Source organism: Narcine bancroftii, chromosome 7, assembly GCF_036971445.1.
Source record: "Narcine bancroftii isolate sNarBan1 chromosome 7, sNarBan1.hap1, whole genome shotgun sequence".
In the NCBI taxonomy this organism is placed as follows: Eukaryota; Metazoa; Chordata; class Chondrichthyes; order Torpediniformes; family Narcinidae; genus Narcine; species Narcine bancroftii.
In genome coordinates, this window is record NC_091475.1 from 135211608 (window position 1) to 135228378 (window position 16771).

The 16771-nt window shown below is 39.9% G+C and overlaps 1 protein-coding gene across 5 annotated transcripts in view; it reads right to left on the minus strand.

Annotated features, from left to right (window-relative positions):
- Positions 1-16771, minus strand: part of yap1 (Yes1 associated transcriptional regulator) — a 149477-nt gene that overhangs the window by 64193 nt on the left and 68513 nt on the right. For 4 of the 5 annotated variants that reach the window (XM_069890717.1, XM_069890720.1, XM_069890719.1 and 1 more), the window contains exon 2: positions 1360-1478. In XM_069890717.1, coding sequence (XP_069746818.1) covers positions 1360-1478 — 119 coding nt within the window. Of the gene's footprint in view, positions 1-1359; positions 1479-10311; positions 10392-16771 lie in introns of those variants that run through there. The other variant, XM_069890721.1, reaches the window with a different exon arrangement.

A 16771-nucleotide genomic window follows, 5' to 3' on the forward strand; every position in this document is an offset into this window, starting at 1 on the left:
CTGTATAAAATGTTATCCACACAGAGCTGGCTGCCATTAATATCTCAGAAGCCCAACCCTTCAAACTTGTTGCTATTTCCTGAACACAGAATTCCCTTGAAATACCAACTGGGAGGAAAAAATGCACTATTGTGCACTTCCAATATTCAATTCAATTTGAGCAGGACACAAGAACAATTAAATTCTTGCAACTACAAAGGTACATAACATATATAAAAGATACAAATTGAATTAACACAATGCATCAAAAAAGAAAACAAAAATCTGAAAGGACAAATAGAAAAATATTTAGATACAGTGCTGCAAAGCAAAATGTGCTCTTTCAATCATATAGAAAAAACACTATGCCATAGAAAGTGATCCTTTCGCCCATGTCTGCACCAAACATGATGCCCAAATTAAATCAATTCTCTGCTTCTTGGACATGTACATCCCGATAATCCATGCATATTCATGAATCGATCTAGAAACACCTTAAATACTATTCTTGCATCTGTTTCCCATTCCAGGGACCCTCCATTCGTGTAAAGAAAAAATTCTTGTGCCACACTTTAACTTTAAACTCTCTCTCCACCCCTCCTCCCTCCTCACAAACCTCAAATACTGATTCCTCCATCCTTTGATATTTTTACCACGAGAGAAAGATAGTAAGATGGTCAGAATCTATGCTTCTCGCAATGTTAGAAACCTCCATCAGGTCTCCCCTCAGCTTCCATCACTCCAGAGTTTGTCCAACCTCTCCCATAGGTCATCCCCTCTAATCCAGGCAGCATCCTGGTAAAGCTCTGCTGTACCCTTTCCAAAATCTCCACATCCTTCCTGGAATGGGGTGGCGAGAAATACTCACAATATTGCAAGTGCATCTGAACCAAAGTTTTAAATAACTGCAACATCACTTCCATGTTGTTGAACTCAATGCCCTGGCCAAAAATAATACAGACTGGAATAATAATTTTATTGCTTATTTGTTGGGGTCTATTCAAATAGACAGCAAAAGATTTTTTTTAAATAAAATTAAAATAGCAATGGCACTGAATCACCACTCCTTGCACTACAGACAAGATTTAATGCTAGAGATTTAGGAAGACATGTACTCTAGAAAGAGATCAAATGGGGGAAAAAATTGCCATCCCAGCTCAAAGAATAAAGAGAATTATAGGTCGTCATATCTATGCATGCTTTGCAAATTTACAACTCATTCTCCTCCTCCAACCTCAAATAAAAATTCAAACAATGGAAGTTCACAAGAAGCTGGAAGCAAGGTTAATGAGAATTTTATGTTTTGTCTTTTTTCCCCCATTCTTCCTTCTTCCTTATCTGCATCTTCCTTACTTACCAATGATAAATACCTCGACTTACCAGAGCTTGCTGTACTCATCACATTCTGCTGCATGGATACTGGACTAGCAGAAGTCGCTGAATTTATTACAGACATTGGTTTTCTTGGGTCCTGCCAGGTTGTTGTCTGTTCAATGTGACTGTGGTGAAGAGTGAGAGGAAAAAAAGGTTAGTAAAAATCATCTGGCCACATTCCCGTTTCAGAGACCTACTGACAATTTTCCACAATAACCAGAGTTATCTCTGGAGAGGATCAAAACTCTCATCTCGAAGGAAAGACATGTGGAATTTAACTTGCACTTTGTAGCAAGGAATTGTTCGTAAAAGAATACAAATCTCCAAGTGTCATACGATAACATTTCCTTTCTTGTCAAATGCATATTTGCAAAGTTAAATGCAAAACATCCATCCCTCAAGAAATGAGTGCTACAGAGCACAGAATCAGCAAAATACAGAAAGTGACACAAAATAAACGTGATAAAAGGTAATGAAATCAATTTAGAAATTTACCACCCAAAAGTATATTCAAAGAGAATGAAAGATGTCACAAATTTTCAAGAAAGCAGCAAATAGCAGCAAATTCTTCTAGGTGTAGCATCAATTACCAATATATTTAGAGGAAAAAAAAGTTATATTTCAGTTTCTGATCTGTAGGGAGCTTCACTCAAATTGTAAAATGGAATGCTAGTGTGTGTCAAGTAAAGGAGAGAGGAAGTTTATCTAGATTGCTAAATGCGAGTTATAATTTGTAGCACAATTTAATTACTGAGGAAATTTATCTGAGAAGTAGGGAGAAGGGGAAAAAAATCAGATCACTGGCAGAGGAAAGGAATAGGAAGTGAGCAAGCACAGAACTGGAGGGGAGTAGAAAAAAAATAAGGGGATGGGTAATAGAGGACTTGAGAGGGCATGATCCAAATCAAAGAAGCAAAAGGAGAAATGCAAAATCTTAAGCAAGGTTAAAGGCAGAGAGACAATGATTGGGAGTAGACTGAATTAAAAAGGGTGAGAGAAATCAAGGTTCCTAGTAGAGTGCAGGCAGAGTGGATTGTTGGGAGATATTGAGCAGGAAGGTTAAGATTTTTTTTAAATTCAGGTTTTAAAATTTAGACATACAGCTCTGTAACAAGCCAATCGGCCCTACGAGTCCATGCCACCCAATTTTCAACCCATTAACCTACACCCTGGTACATTTTTGAAGGGTGGGAGGAACCCATATCCCCCTGGAGAAAACCCATGCAGGAGAATGAACAAACTTTTTACAGACAGCGTAGGATTTGAACACAGGTCCGGTCCCAATCACTGGAGCTATAAAGGCGTAGCACTAACCACTACACCAATGTACCAATTTGATGATTGAACATGTGTGCATCTGGATTAGTGAAACAGATAAGAACACAATCAACATGCCAGAATAGAATCTTGAAACTTTATCAGCTGCATCCCTTGTTTTTCTGCACCATTGATGCTTTATACAGAATTATTGTGTGACTGATTATTTATGTGAAGATGCACCTCATTAATGTGATGTGCATTTTAAATTTATCATATTGTTTTGCATTTGTGACATATAGGTTTGTTAGAAAAAAATTTATACTATTTAGAGCTTAATTGCTCAAGTTCTTTTCTTGCCATTTTCCCAGTGTTTCTTTGGAAATTTGGCACAAAGCACGGTTAGCCTCCTCTGGGACAAGCTTCCGAACTGCTGTTGTGCCAGTCACATGACTCGTCATCAGGCATCTAAGTGTGAAATTCTGAAATCAGGATAATGTCCAGCATCCAGCTCATGGGTATTCTGTGTTACAAGATCAAACCAGCAACCACAAAGAAGGCATATCACACAGGGATAAAGATAAACAATTACTTTATTAACAAAAAAAAATTCACCTTCAAACTTTAATTCAAAATCCCCCTTTTATAACAATGCCCACTGGTTACTATGCAAATTTCTATAACAGTGTAAAACTAATAAATTCCCCAGCCTAAATATAACATATGTAATTAAAGTCTAAGTTATATTTCCAACCAGCCCACAGAAAAACTTAGACACAAAACTTCAATCTCAACCGAAGCAAAGATCAAACAAAATTCAGTTTGTTTGGTAAACTGAAGCAAAAGATCTTTGTGAGAGAGAGAGAGAGAGAGAGAGAGAGAGAGCGAGCGAGAGCGCACAAAATTCGAAGTTGTCATCTTGTGTTGCTTGCAGAGAGAGGAACAACTGGCTTGGTCCTGATCCTTCTGGCTGCCTTCGCAATGTTCATCCCTTTTTGAAATCCCAACATTCTAAACTGTTCTCCAGACCATGACTCATGCTCTGGGCCTTCTTCCACTCCACAGCACCCCCAGTGGTGGTTTATCGTCCAAGTCCAGAAATTTTTAGATCACTTTCTGCACACGCTCAGTCTGTCTCCCACTCTCTCAGCAATCCACCTGCACCTTGGCTCTTAAAGGTAAACTGTCACTTTTCAACACAAAACCAAACAGATAGGCCAATACACAACACAGAACTCTGTAACACCTGATATATACCCAAGTTTACTTCAGTTATTTCCCACGGAGATCTAAAAAGCTAAACCTAACATCAAAAATTAGTTTTTTTTTCCTCTCAGTCCTGCTGATTTATTCAAGCTGGGGCTTGGGGATGGGGAGGAAGAAAGAAACACTCATGGCTATAAAGGTCCAATGCAAAGCAGAGCATTATCAAGAGAGAATACAGAGATCAGCAAGTTTTGTATGCGTGGGTCATGTTTTCACTATTTGGGGTACAGGTATTAGAACATGCAATGATGCTGTGTTTTAAAGAGCATTACAACCGGACAGTGATGGTATTAATTCAAAAGTTAGGCAGAAAAAATTCTGATCTATTTTACGGCAGAGAACCACACACTACTGATTTGTTAGACACATTTAAGTCAGCACTTGGAAAAATGCTTTAGAACATATAATCCAAATTTCCATTTCCTTTCAGCATCAATATCTTTTTAAATCCATACATTTTTAAATTATCAACTTCAGTCACCAAAGCTCATCTCTGAAATTCATCTCTTTGATCTACATTTGGCTCAAAACTAATGAGATCTGGAATGATTCCTGGTGTAAACTTCAAAACTCCCCCATAACTTGACTTGGTCATTTTGCTTCATAGCAATGGTAGAGTGAAGCACTTTAGCTCAGGAGATTACACAATATCCTACTGCTGATGGCTTTGGGCTGCCAGTTCTGTTGTAAATCTATGCATCTGTAACATTACTAGTAGGGTTATCAGTTGTATATGTTCATTCACAACTTGCTACAGCTCATCTAGCTATTATGCCTACAGGAGAATAACAGAGCTGCCAAGCTATTTTAGACTCACAAATAGTGCATTAGGTGCCTTTGTTGTTCTGTGTCTTTTTCTCCCCAAACCCTTGTTTAATGTGGAGCAATGCCAGTTCATCGAGATGGAGTGTATCAAGAATTTTACTTGGCCATGTTTGAATTAAAAGCCTCTTTTACACTTGCAAGTGGTCCCAGGAATTAATGGCCAATCGGCCTAAAAAGGGTCAAGTGCGAAAGGAAAATCTTCTCCACGCTTGGAGTGAGGATGTAATTTTATGCCAGGGATAGACTGCCTTGACCCCTAGTACAATTCCCTACATTTGATGCCGGTGTTGCAATCAGGCAAGTGTAGGATGATCAATTGCATTCTGGGATAGAAATTACCCAAGTTTTTGCAAAACTTAATTATGTAATAATTAGGGATGATTAATTTTGTTCAAATATAAGATCATAATACATTGATCAGGATTTAGAACAGGTTCACCATCACTCAATGCATCATGAAGGTAGAACAGTACTAACCCCATGGATGGCTCCTTGGAAGTGTGAACAGATACAGTGTCCAGGTTAAGAGTGGTCAAGCGTGAACAACAAAACCACCACTCCTATCCCGAGATACTGAACGGCTGATTTAGTGGGATGCAAGTGTAAAAGGGGCTAAAGACCAACAGATTACAACAGCTGTGCCTGCCTGAACATAAACCATTGTGCTGCAGCCACCAGTGGGTTTGCCTGGCAAAGGGGCAGGACACACCAGGGGAATGCAATGGAGAGATGCTGCACTGTGGTGAAAAAGGGAAGATTCTGTAGGCAGTTAGATTAGCTTGTTGCTGAAATAACTGCACCAGCTAGCTCTCTTGAACTGGATGTCAAAATGCAAATGTTTCAGGGGGAAGATTTTGCAAGGATTACTAGGCCCAGAGCAACAATGCAATATTTGGTAAATCTGGTAACAAGATGATTGACTTGGGCATTTATGAATTTATTCTCATCGTGATTTAGTTTTGAGAAACCCGAATATTTGGATCAAGAGCTGTTGTGATAATCATAGTTTTTGAAAGCAAAACTGGGAGAAATCCATTTCCCAGCCTTCCCTAACATTGTAGAGTTGGCTTTTCAGTGACTGAATGCAGAGATTTATCCTTCCTTCCATAAAATTTCAAAAGACACACATCCATGGTGCAATTTGTTCCAATATGTGCCTGATGAATTAGATATCATGAATAATACCCACTCGTGCTAACAAGAGACAAATTTCAGGTCAAGCCTTCAGACCATCTGTAAGGAGTTTACAGGTTTTCTCCATGAACGGTGTTGGTTTTGTCCAGGTGCTCCAGTTTCCTCCCACTCTCCAAATCAAAGCATCCAAGGTTGTAGGTTAATTATTGAGTAATTAAGCAGCATGGGTTTCAATGGCTAAAATCAGCTTTTACTGTTTTGTAAATAAATATAAAGAAAGACTCCCTCCTTCTAAAAGAACAAGATTAAATGTTACAAATTTTACTAATTCAATGTCAAAATCTAAGAGCCAAAGTATCCCAAAATGTAGGTTTTATTAGCTTTCCTCCTTCATGCCAAATTGCACCCATTTTCACAACCAGTAAAATACCAAACATGAAATTAATACTCCTCTGTTATTATCTTGTTATTCTGAGCTTGCCGATACAAAAAAAATCAATGGAGTTCTAATGACTTGCCTAACCCAGACCAAGTCCTATTTACCCAGATGTTGCTGGCTTTCCTTGCAGCACAATTTACCATCTGCTCAGGGTGCAGGGGACAAGGATCCTTCATACTGCTGCTCACGTCTCCTGCGAGGTTCAAGCACTGCCCTGGGGCCCTCGCTAGGGATAGTGTACTGTGGCATAGAATCACATTTGTTGTGATCTGCCTGAGCTCAGTCTCATCACTCATGGTAATGGCAGGAAGGGACTCGAGGGTTCTCATACCTGGTTACAGTCCAGTGATTCCCATGCTGAAGGAAAATGCAATTAGAGATCTGGGCAATCTCAATTTGGCCACATAGCAGAGAAACCAACACATTCACAAACTATTTTATTTGCACAGTAGAAGGAAGACAAAAGGAATAAAGTAAAGTACAAAAGTCTGCAGTTTTGAAGTAAAAACAATGCTGGAGAAACTCAGCAGGTCATTCTTCTTTATATAGCAAAGGTACATAATCAACGTTTCGGTCTTGAACCCTTCATCTAGATATGGAATAATATCAGCAGGCATCCATATAAAATGATAGGCTGGGGGTGGGGAGGAGCACAGTTCTCAAGGCAGGAGGTAACAGGTGGTTATGGGAGGCAGGACACACCAGCAAGTCAGTGGAGGAAGGATGGCTCTGGGAATGGAGAAAGGAGAACTAGGAGAAAGACAAAGGGGGAAGGGAGGGAGAATGAAAGTATGTTAGCAGAAACTGAAGAAGTCTATGTTAATGGCATCCGGATGGAGAGTGCACAGACAGAAAAATCAAGTGTTGCTCCTCCAATTTACAGATGATCTTGGTGGGATCGATCACGAGTCCATGGGTAGACATGTGAGCAGGGGATTGGGATGCAGAATTGAACTGGTTGGCCATTGGGCGATCCCCGTCACTGATGTGGACAAAGCAAGGGTGCTCACCAAAGCATCTCCAAGTCTGTATCCAGTCTCTCTGATGTCAATAGATTGACAAGGAATAAATATTGCTTAGTATTTACTGATCAATTTGTCAAATTAAGTTTTAATTCCTGAAAAGACCTCACTTTTAAAAAAATCTATTGCTCTGCTTAGCAAGAATGAAGTGAGTTATGGTGGTAATATTAATGGAATTTTGATTGTCGGTTTGTTGTGCAGTGGCATGATGTTTGTCATTGAAAACTTTCACGAAGATTCAACTTTAAAATGTTTGCAGAATTGGTGGGCTTTTTAGTGTGCATGTGCATTTGTATGGCCTTTCATCACTGCAGAAAATAAGCCTGAATTTGAACAAAGATGCACTGTTTGACAAAGTAACTTTATAAAGACAAGCTTGCAAAAGACAAACTGCTAAATGAATGCTATACCTTTCATTATCACTGCATGCAGCAAAATGGATGCCGTTTTCAAACAGGTCAGAGAATTCCTGCTAGCACAGATCACCGAAAATGAATATTCTTGGTCTTCCTACCAGGAATGCTCCAGTGTGGAAAGGATTAGGTTCATAGTGAGATGTGGACAACATAAAAAAAATCCTGATGCATAATAAACTATTATCCCTGGTCTTCAAAATTATCTTCATTATTCCACAATATTCTTGAAGCTTTATGTAGTCACATCCAGAATAGGCAAAATTCATAGCTGATTTTCTGTCTCATTATCTTATTTCACTGCTTTCATCATACCCTGTTATGTATTTTATTTTTAATACATCTGTTCTTAAACATATTTAGAAACCGAGCCTCCTGCTTTCTGTGGTCAAGGTATACACCATCTCAGTGAAGAAATTTCCTCTCCCTCCTAGATGTCTTACAGGCCTCTGGCACTGCAGGGATCACTGAATTCTACATTACTAGAATGAACATGTTACAATAGCAAGGCTGGACTTGAATACCAACGAAAGAACATGCATGAGCACCAATGGGATATACATGAAGCATGCAAACAAGATAATCACTTAAAGACTGTCTGCATAAACATTTTATCAGCAACAGATGGAACTTGTTCAACAATACCTATAACTTCTTAAAGAGAAACTAACGTTCCTTTGAAAGTACAACCATGCTCCAAAAGGGAAAAGGTCCAAGTGTTGCTCTGCTACATTTATAAATTCTTATTTTGTTGTGTGCCAGACTCATTGTGGACAGGTTAAGATTGTTCGGAGTTAAAAAGCATTTGCTGGCATTCACAATGACAGGTATGTGTAACATGATAATGGAAGGTTTGTAACTTCATGGTGTTTTCAGAGCAATGTGCACCTCGGTATTATGACCACCCTTGTATCATTTAAATATGGCTGCTCATGCTGAGATTTCCTCACTAGTGGAAACTTCTTGAAATCATGTCTCCTCAGAATCTTGTACATCTTGCTAAAATCACTCCAGATTTCCTAAACTCTAACAAGAGATTTAATTTTTTAGCTATTCATGATAGACAAATATTTACTTGTCAGTTTGACTCAACTTCTATCACTCTAATCAGTGAGGCTATGGATTCAAATTCCAAACGAGAATTGAGCATAAATTTTGGCCATTTGCCCAGTGTGACACAAATGGAAGAAAGGCTGACTTTATAGATCTTCTTATACAATGCCTTTGTAACAAGTTCACAATCTTGCCTTGGGTATTCTCTCAGATACAACAGTGCTTCTCATCCCACTGCAGGTGATCTGGACAGCTCATTTATAATGGCCAATGGTGGCTTAACCAATTTGTCATTCAAGCTGGGTGTTCACATTTAACACTTCCTTTTGCTCATTCTGAAGGTACACCATGAGAGGAAGCCAAATAATGACGTAAAATCTTATTTCATTCACAACACACAGAGGCTTACTCCTCAATCAGTCCAATTCAATTTTGCATGAAACAAGAAATTCTTCAGTATATCAACTTCAATTGTTTAACTTGGAAACAGAACAGCCCTCAATTCCAATCTAACCTGGTGCAGGGCCTCCACCAGACACACCGATTTTTCATTCTCCATAGAAACTACCTGACCTGCTGAGTTTCTCCAGCAATTTGTTCTTACTATCCAACCTTCTAGTATCTTCGATATCAAGCTGTCTTGATCTCTGCATTATTTCCTCTCATACAGTGAATGAACAAACCTCCCCTGCCCTGGGATTTGGCTGAGCATTACTGCAATGAGATACATTTGGTACAGCTGGACACAAGTCCTAGCTCTTGTACTCAATGCCCTGACTGAAGACATGCCAAAAGCCTTTTTTGCTACCATCTACTGGTATCTCCATTTCATGGAATTATGTACCTGTACCCCAATGTCTCTGTTCCACAAAAATGTCCAGGCCCCAATCATTCACTATGCAAGCCCTCCTCTGGTTTAATCCATCAGTGTAACACCACACATTTTTCCAGAGTTAAATTCCATCTGTTATTCTGTAGCTTGCTTTCCCAGATCACCTCGATCTTGTAATCTCAGTAATTTCTCAACGTCCTGGGATACATTTAGTCGAGCACTGGAGATTGAACTCACCTATTACCTGCCAGCCTATATTCCTTCCTGAATAGCTTACATAGAGAGCTTGGTCAGCCTGTAAAATATGGGTAGAAGAGCCCTTTTCAGATTCCACAGCACTCTTACGCAAGAGCACAAGAAATAGGAGCAGGAGTAAACCATCTGGTCCATCAAGCCTGCTCTACAATTCAATGAGATCATGGCTGATCTGATGATAGGCTCACCTCCACAAACCTGCCTTTTCCCCATATCCCTCAATTTCCCTACTATGTAAAAATCTATCCAACCTGGTCTTAAATATATTTACTGAGGTTACTGCCTCAATCAGCAGCGAATTGCACAGATTCACCACCCTTTTGAAAAGGGGTTCCTCCTCATCTCCATCCTAAATTTACTACCCTGAATCTCAGGATGAGTGTCAGAACTAGTGGGGGTCATTAGGGTAACTGCAGGGTTATCTCAAACACACTCCTCAGAGGAGATTGGGGTAGTGCCTACCTGCTCATCATGAACTTCCTCCACGCGGTGGCTCTGCTGCCACCCCTTGACATAGGAACATGCTGCTTACATTGAGTGGGCAGAGATGCTAATGCTGTGGGTGAGGGCGGAGGGTCACAATACATCATTTTGGGGGGGACAATGGCTGCGAGCCAGTGGGGGGGGGTCACAATACCTCTTTTGGGGGGAAATGCCCATGAATGACCCTGCCTTGGTGCCATCCCTGCTGAATCTGGAGGCTACGTCCCCTAGTTCTCCTCCCACAACAATGGAAACAACTTATCTACCTCTCTTTCATAATTTTATAGCTTTGACAAGATCCCCCTCTCAATTCTACTAAATTCAACCAAGTAGTCCCAGACAACACAACCTCTCCTCATAGGCTAACCCCCTCATGTCTGGAATCAACCTGATGATCCCCCTCTGCACCGTCTCCAAAACTAGTATATCCTTCCTCAAGCAAAGAAACCACAACTGCACTCAGTACTCCAGATGTGGCATAACCACCCTGCTCCAAAATTCATTCCCTTTAGCAATGAAAGCCAGTGTTACATTTGCCTCCTTGATGGCCTGCTGCACCTGCAAACCAACCTTTTACGATTCATGCACAAGCACTCCCAAGTCCTTATGCATGGCAGCCTGCTGCAATCACTCGCTATTTAATTAATTATCTGATCCATTTTTCCTTCAAAGTGCATAACGTCACATTTACCAACATTGTATTCCATCTGCTAGAATCTTGCCCATTCACTTAACCTATCTCTATCTTTTAGCAGACTGTATCCTCTGCACACTTTGCTTGCCCACTCAATTTAGTGCCATCAGCAAACTTGGCTACACTACACTCTGTCTCCTCTTTCAGAACTTCATTATTTGATCTGCAACTTCAGTACAATTGTAGTAATTCCCACCAAGGCCCTGATGTCCACAATATTCTAGGCTTAATTTTCATAGAATGTTATTACTTCCACTGCATGCATACATCTCTCCAAAACAACAGTCCACCACCATTTTCTGCTGGTAAAACACAGGATTCTGTTGACACTGTGGTTAAGAGGAAAAAGAAACACAAATGCTGGAGAAACTCAGCAGGTCACCTTGATGAAGGACTCAAGCCCGAAACGTTGGTGATTTATCTTTATCTTTGCTACATAAAGGCTCTCTTTGACCTGCTGAGTTTCTCCAGCAATTGTGTTTTTTTTTCACCATTTTCTGCTGTGTATTTTAACCAGTGCTGCATCAATCCCAAGTACTATTTTTTTCCCCACCCCAAAATGGTACATTAACAAGGATTTCCAAAACTTGTTAGACATCACAAGAGCAGGGAAATCTTCTGGTGTTCCCCAACTAAAAATTTCTCTTCATTCAACATCACCAAACATCACTGCTATTAATTTCAACATATATTTTACATGTCTGACTACAGAGTAATTTAGTTGATGTAAATCACTTGAAGACACATTGTGGCAAGATCCATCTTTCTGAAACTGCATCACAAATTAAAATCTGAAATCTCTCATCTAAATGCATATAAATTACACATGTGACCAGAAGATGAACTTCAGCAATCCAATTTTTAGCCAAAATAGTAGAAAACAACAGGTTCTGGAAAAGATGAGATTTAACTGTAAGCACCTTTGCATTCCTACAAACACAGGAAGCTGACAATATTTTAACAAAATCCAAGCATGAATCCAATACCTTGGACTTGTGCCTGGAAATACACCAAATTCTAAGGACACAAGTTCGGCCTACGTGAAACTGCATCGAAAGACAGCATTATACTGGTACTCTTGTTGAATTTTCAAATTCAGCTCTGAAATATAGATTGCAGACCACAGAATGGGGATTTTTACAATCAGGATCAGAGTCCCGCAAACCTTTTAGACCATCAGCCCCTTCATGGAGTCCTTGATCATTCAATGACCCCTGACATAGAAGTGTTTTTTTATGTCATGAGGGGGCGCAGCACTGTCCGGGGTGGGAGGCGTCCACCCTTCCTTGTCCTCCTGCTCAAATGTAGAAGACAAATACAATGTGGTGGCCATCGAGAGGTTGGCCACCCCTTCCATAAATATGCCCGTTTTCTAGACCAAAGCTTTGATCAACACCACCAGCACCCCCCCCCCCCCCAACCAGAATTTATCGACCCCTTGGATAGTCCCATTTACTCCAGGGTTGATATCAGCCTCTGATCGTGATGGCAGTCTTTTCAAATCTATCCTGAACTAGCATTAAAAAGCAGGAACATGGCCTGAACACACACTCATCTTGAAATTGAAAAACAGCAAACGAACTGTGTAAAACAGTATAGTGCCGAGAAAAGAAATGACATTCTATACACAAAAATGTACCAAGGTACTGGATATACAGTATAAAGGAAAGAAAATCTTGGATTCAATTTGCTAAGTAGTAGAATTGCTTTGTGATGAGCTAAATCAGTTCATTTATTTTGCAATTTGTGATGTCAATACAAAAGATATTTGGCAGATGCTGGGGTTCACTGCTAAATTAGCTTGCAAAACAGAAATTAAATTTTATATCACAATTAGGTGAAAAGTCTTCTTCCAAAATGGAAATACAGCCATATAATTTCAATGGTCAAATTGGCTCCATGTCAAAAATCAGACTATTCCAAATTAGATTTACTGCAGAATTATTTGTTCAACAGAACTCTGCATTCAACCCTAATAAAATTATTTGGACTAGAACTTATTTTTCAAAGTACTATGGAGAGACATGGTCAGTTTGATGATATGCAAGAAGCTCAACTTACTGGCATCAGTTTCAGCTGAAACAAGTCCAATCAGCAGAGGTTAGTTTTTATTCAATTCTATAATAAAATTGAAAATCATTGTTTGCAATTCAAGGATTCTCATTAAAGGGAAAAACAAAACATATTCACAACTGCAATCAAGTAAGAAACAGACTAGCTCATAAAATAAGATTCTGTAATTTGATAAGGGAACCAGTTTTAGCTTGGTAAACAGGAAACATAGGATGTTGCTTTTATGATTCAATCCATTGTATTTTATGCAGGGAGGCACAACTCACTGAAGACTCCAATAAAGGAAAAGACCAACTTAATAGTTATTACCTGTATTAATGAAGACTGCTCTAAATACTTAGCAGTAAATACATTTATAGATGTTGTATTTCCCAATTTATAGGGTGACCGTTATAATGGTACTATTATAAGCACTGCTCATGGCACTTGGAAAAATTACACATGCTGATCACACCACAACATATTAGCTTTAGTATCACCCACTTTGAACAGTCTGGTTTCAACAAGTGATGAAAAAAAGTCACTTTTTGCCATTACCACTCTCTCAGCTCTGGGGTAATTCTCCATTTCTGCTGTTGGAGAATCATGGAATTATTAATACATGAGAGAATATGTTGCAAGGAAATGGAACATCGAGCCTTTCAGCTCAGTACAGTTCCTTCGGCCCATAATCTTGTGCTGAGCTACAAAAACCTATTGTACAAACTCAAACTTCCTTTACTGACACCCATAACCTTCCATTTTTCTTGCATTCACATGCCTGTCTTTTAAGAGTTTTTTTAATGTCCCCATTGTATTGGCCTTCCAGACACCCACTACGCTCTGTACAAAAAAAATACGCTTAACATCTTCCTTAAAACTTTCCTCCCCTCTCCTTGTGCAGATGTCCTCTGGTGTTCACTAGTCTATGCTTCTTATAATCGTATGGACCTCTTATGTCACCTATTATCCTCCTCTACTCCCAAGAGAAAAGCCCTAGCTTTATCAACCTTGCCTTACAAATTCTCTAATCCAGGCAAAATCCTAATAAATCTCCTCTGAACCTTCTTCACAGCTTCCACATCCTTCCTGTGATGAGGCACCTAGAACTAAACAATATTCCAAATGTGGTCTAACTAGAGTTTTACAGAGGTGCAATGGAATTGCTCCAAGAGAGGGCAAAGGCTCAGTGGGCTGAATATCCCCTTTGCTGTTTGGAAATATGGAATGTGGATGCACAAACAAGAGTTAAGCATGAAGTTTCAGATCATAATACCCAAGAATTCTGGATTGAATCATATTGACCCTGTATCCAGAAAAGTTGGAGCAAAGTTGCCATTAATTTTAACAATTTTAAATATCTCAGATTTCCAAAGCCATTTAAAAACATCAAATTTAAAAGCTTTAAATCTCAACTCAAAACTGAAGAGAAAAGGGCAAAATAAAATGACAATTTAAAAAAAGGATTATGAGGCAATCATCCTAGATGATGGAGCAAAGGATGAAAGGCAACAGAGGTCTACTGGCTCATGAGAGGCACAAATAGAGTCAACATCTTTTTCCCCAGGACGACAGTCGCAAATTCCACTGGACATCTGCATAAAGTGAGGGGAGGAAAGTTTAGGAGGTGTCAGGGGCATTTTGTTTTTTTTTCTCCGGTGCCTGCAATGCATGACCAGTGATGGTGGTGGTGGAGGGTGGTATAATAGGCACCTTTAAAACTCTTCAACAGTCTCGTGGATGCAAGAAAAACAGAGGGTTATAGGTGTGAGGTAGGGAATATTTAGATTGTTGAGTAGGTTAAGATAGGTCAGCACAGTGGGTTGAAGGGTCTGTACTGTGCTATCACATTTCTATTCTATCCCTGCTATCTCTTCAATATGCCCTACCAACTCCATGAAAATCCAAACGTGGCCTCAGATATTGAAGAGAACGTATGAACCAGGTTTTTGGTTGCCTGTTATCAGAGTAAGAAAATAACACTAGTTAAATCGAGCCCGCCACTTTGGAGTCCGGTGGTGCAATGAGTTGACTGATCGGCCATTAAATTTGACAATCAGCTCTGGGCTTCCTTTTCACAGTGCATGTGCAAAGGTCAAGTTCAGGTTTTGGTGCTTGAGCACTGCCTGCTCCAATTAAAACCACCAGCAGCTTCCAGCACAATAAAATAACCAGTCTCATTCTAGCCATGGGATAACAGAATCCCTTCATTAAATTGCAACTTTGTTTTTTAAAAAAATTCACATCCTGCAATAATCTAAGCAGATATCCCATTGCAGGACAGAAGTAATGCCTTTTTGAGATCTTAAACCAAAGGATCCCACTATTCTCTTAAGTAGACAAAAGTCATTTTTGTTTATACTCATGTAATGATCGAGTTCTTTGGACGAATTCTTCAGGTCGAATGGGGGGGGGGGGGGGAGAGGTCAACTTTTATATGGATACTACTTTTGACCACGGCATGTACCTGCAACATTCAAGGTGTTGGGAACTCAGATGGCTGGGACCAAGTAGTAAGTTCATGTTTGGTGCATCGGGAGCTCACATGAGCAGGTGGCCAGGAACTAGGAGAGAATCTGTGGCCAGGGCATCAGGATTCGCTGTCAGGACATGGGGAGCTCTGATGGTTGGAGGGGGGTCAACTATTACACGGGATTGACTGTTACACATGCATTTATGGTTCTTTAAAAAAATTAATCAACAGCTGATGCTATGCTGACCAATATTTCTCCATCAAAATCACAGATTATTACAGCTTTTTGGAGATCGAAGGCAAATTATTCATAACACAAATTTCTTTCCAACTTCAGGATACAAAATTAATTTGCCTTTGCCTTATCAGATCGACAATGACACTATAACCTCAAAAAAACAGATGGGGGAAGATGTGGCTTGTAATGGGATTATGCTGTAGCTGGTGTATGTGCCAGATGTTGATGTGTTCCCTTCTCCATCTCCCTCCCCACCACAGAGCACATTTTCCCTTTCTGCTTTTCATGAGGATACGTCTCTCAGTGACTTCCCCATCTATTATCCTCCCCCAATGTATTCTGCATTTCCCACTGCAACTTTAAAATGTGTCATTATGAAAAGTGCTGAAAATTCGGTTGCAAGTTTCCTGATGTGATAATTATAGGGAAATTAAGTTGTGAAGAGTTAAAGGTACAAGGTTTGTCAAAGGGCAAAGATCTGGCTAATGGACTGTAGTGTAGATGGTCATGTGACCTCTCCACCAGGAACCTAAACTGAAGCCAGCACATGTCAATCAAAGTCAAGATCACCAGTGCTAAGCACTCACCTTGTAGTTTCAAAAACCACACATGTAGTAGCCATTGGTTCTGATAATCATATGGGTCAGCCCCAATGACCAGCAGGGGGGGTATACATCACAAAACATGGAGCAGCTGGGTCTCTTCCCATCCCATCACCCCACCCCCCCTGCACAAGTATATATATTAAAAAAATCTGAGCTTCACTCCAGGTGATCCTGGAGAATCGATTATCAAGGTGTGTGCCAGTAACTGGTGCGAGGCTTTTGTAATGCACACTAATGAACCACTGGTGCACTGCCTTTCTTAATGCATCTTATTGCTGTACCTGCACCAGGTTGAGGAGTGGTCGGCACCGTCATTGAGTTTTCCTCTATATTATATTTGTATGCAGCATGGTATATAATTATTGGTTGTTTAGTTG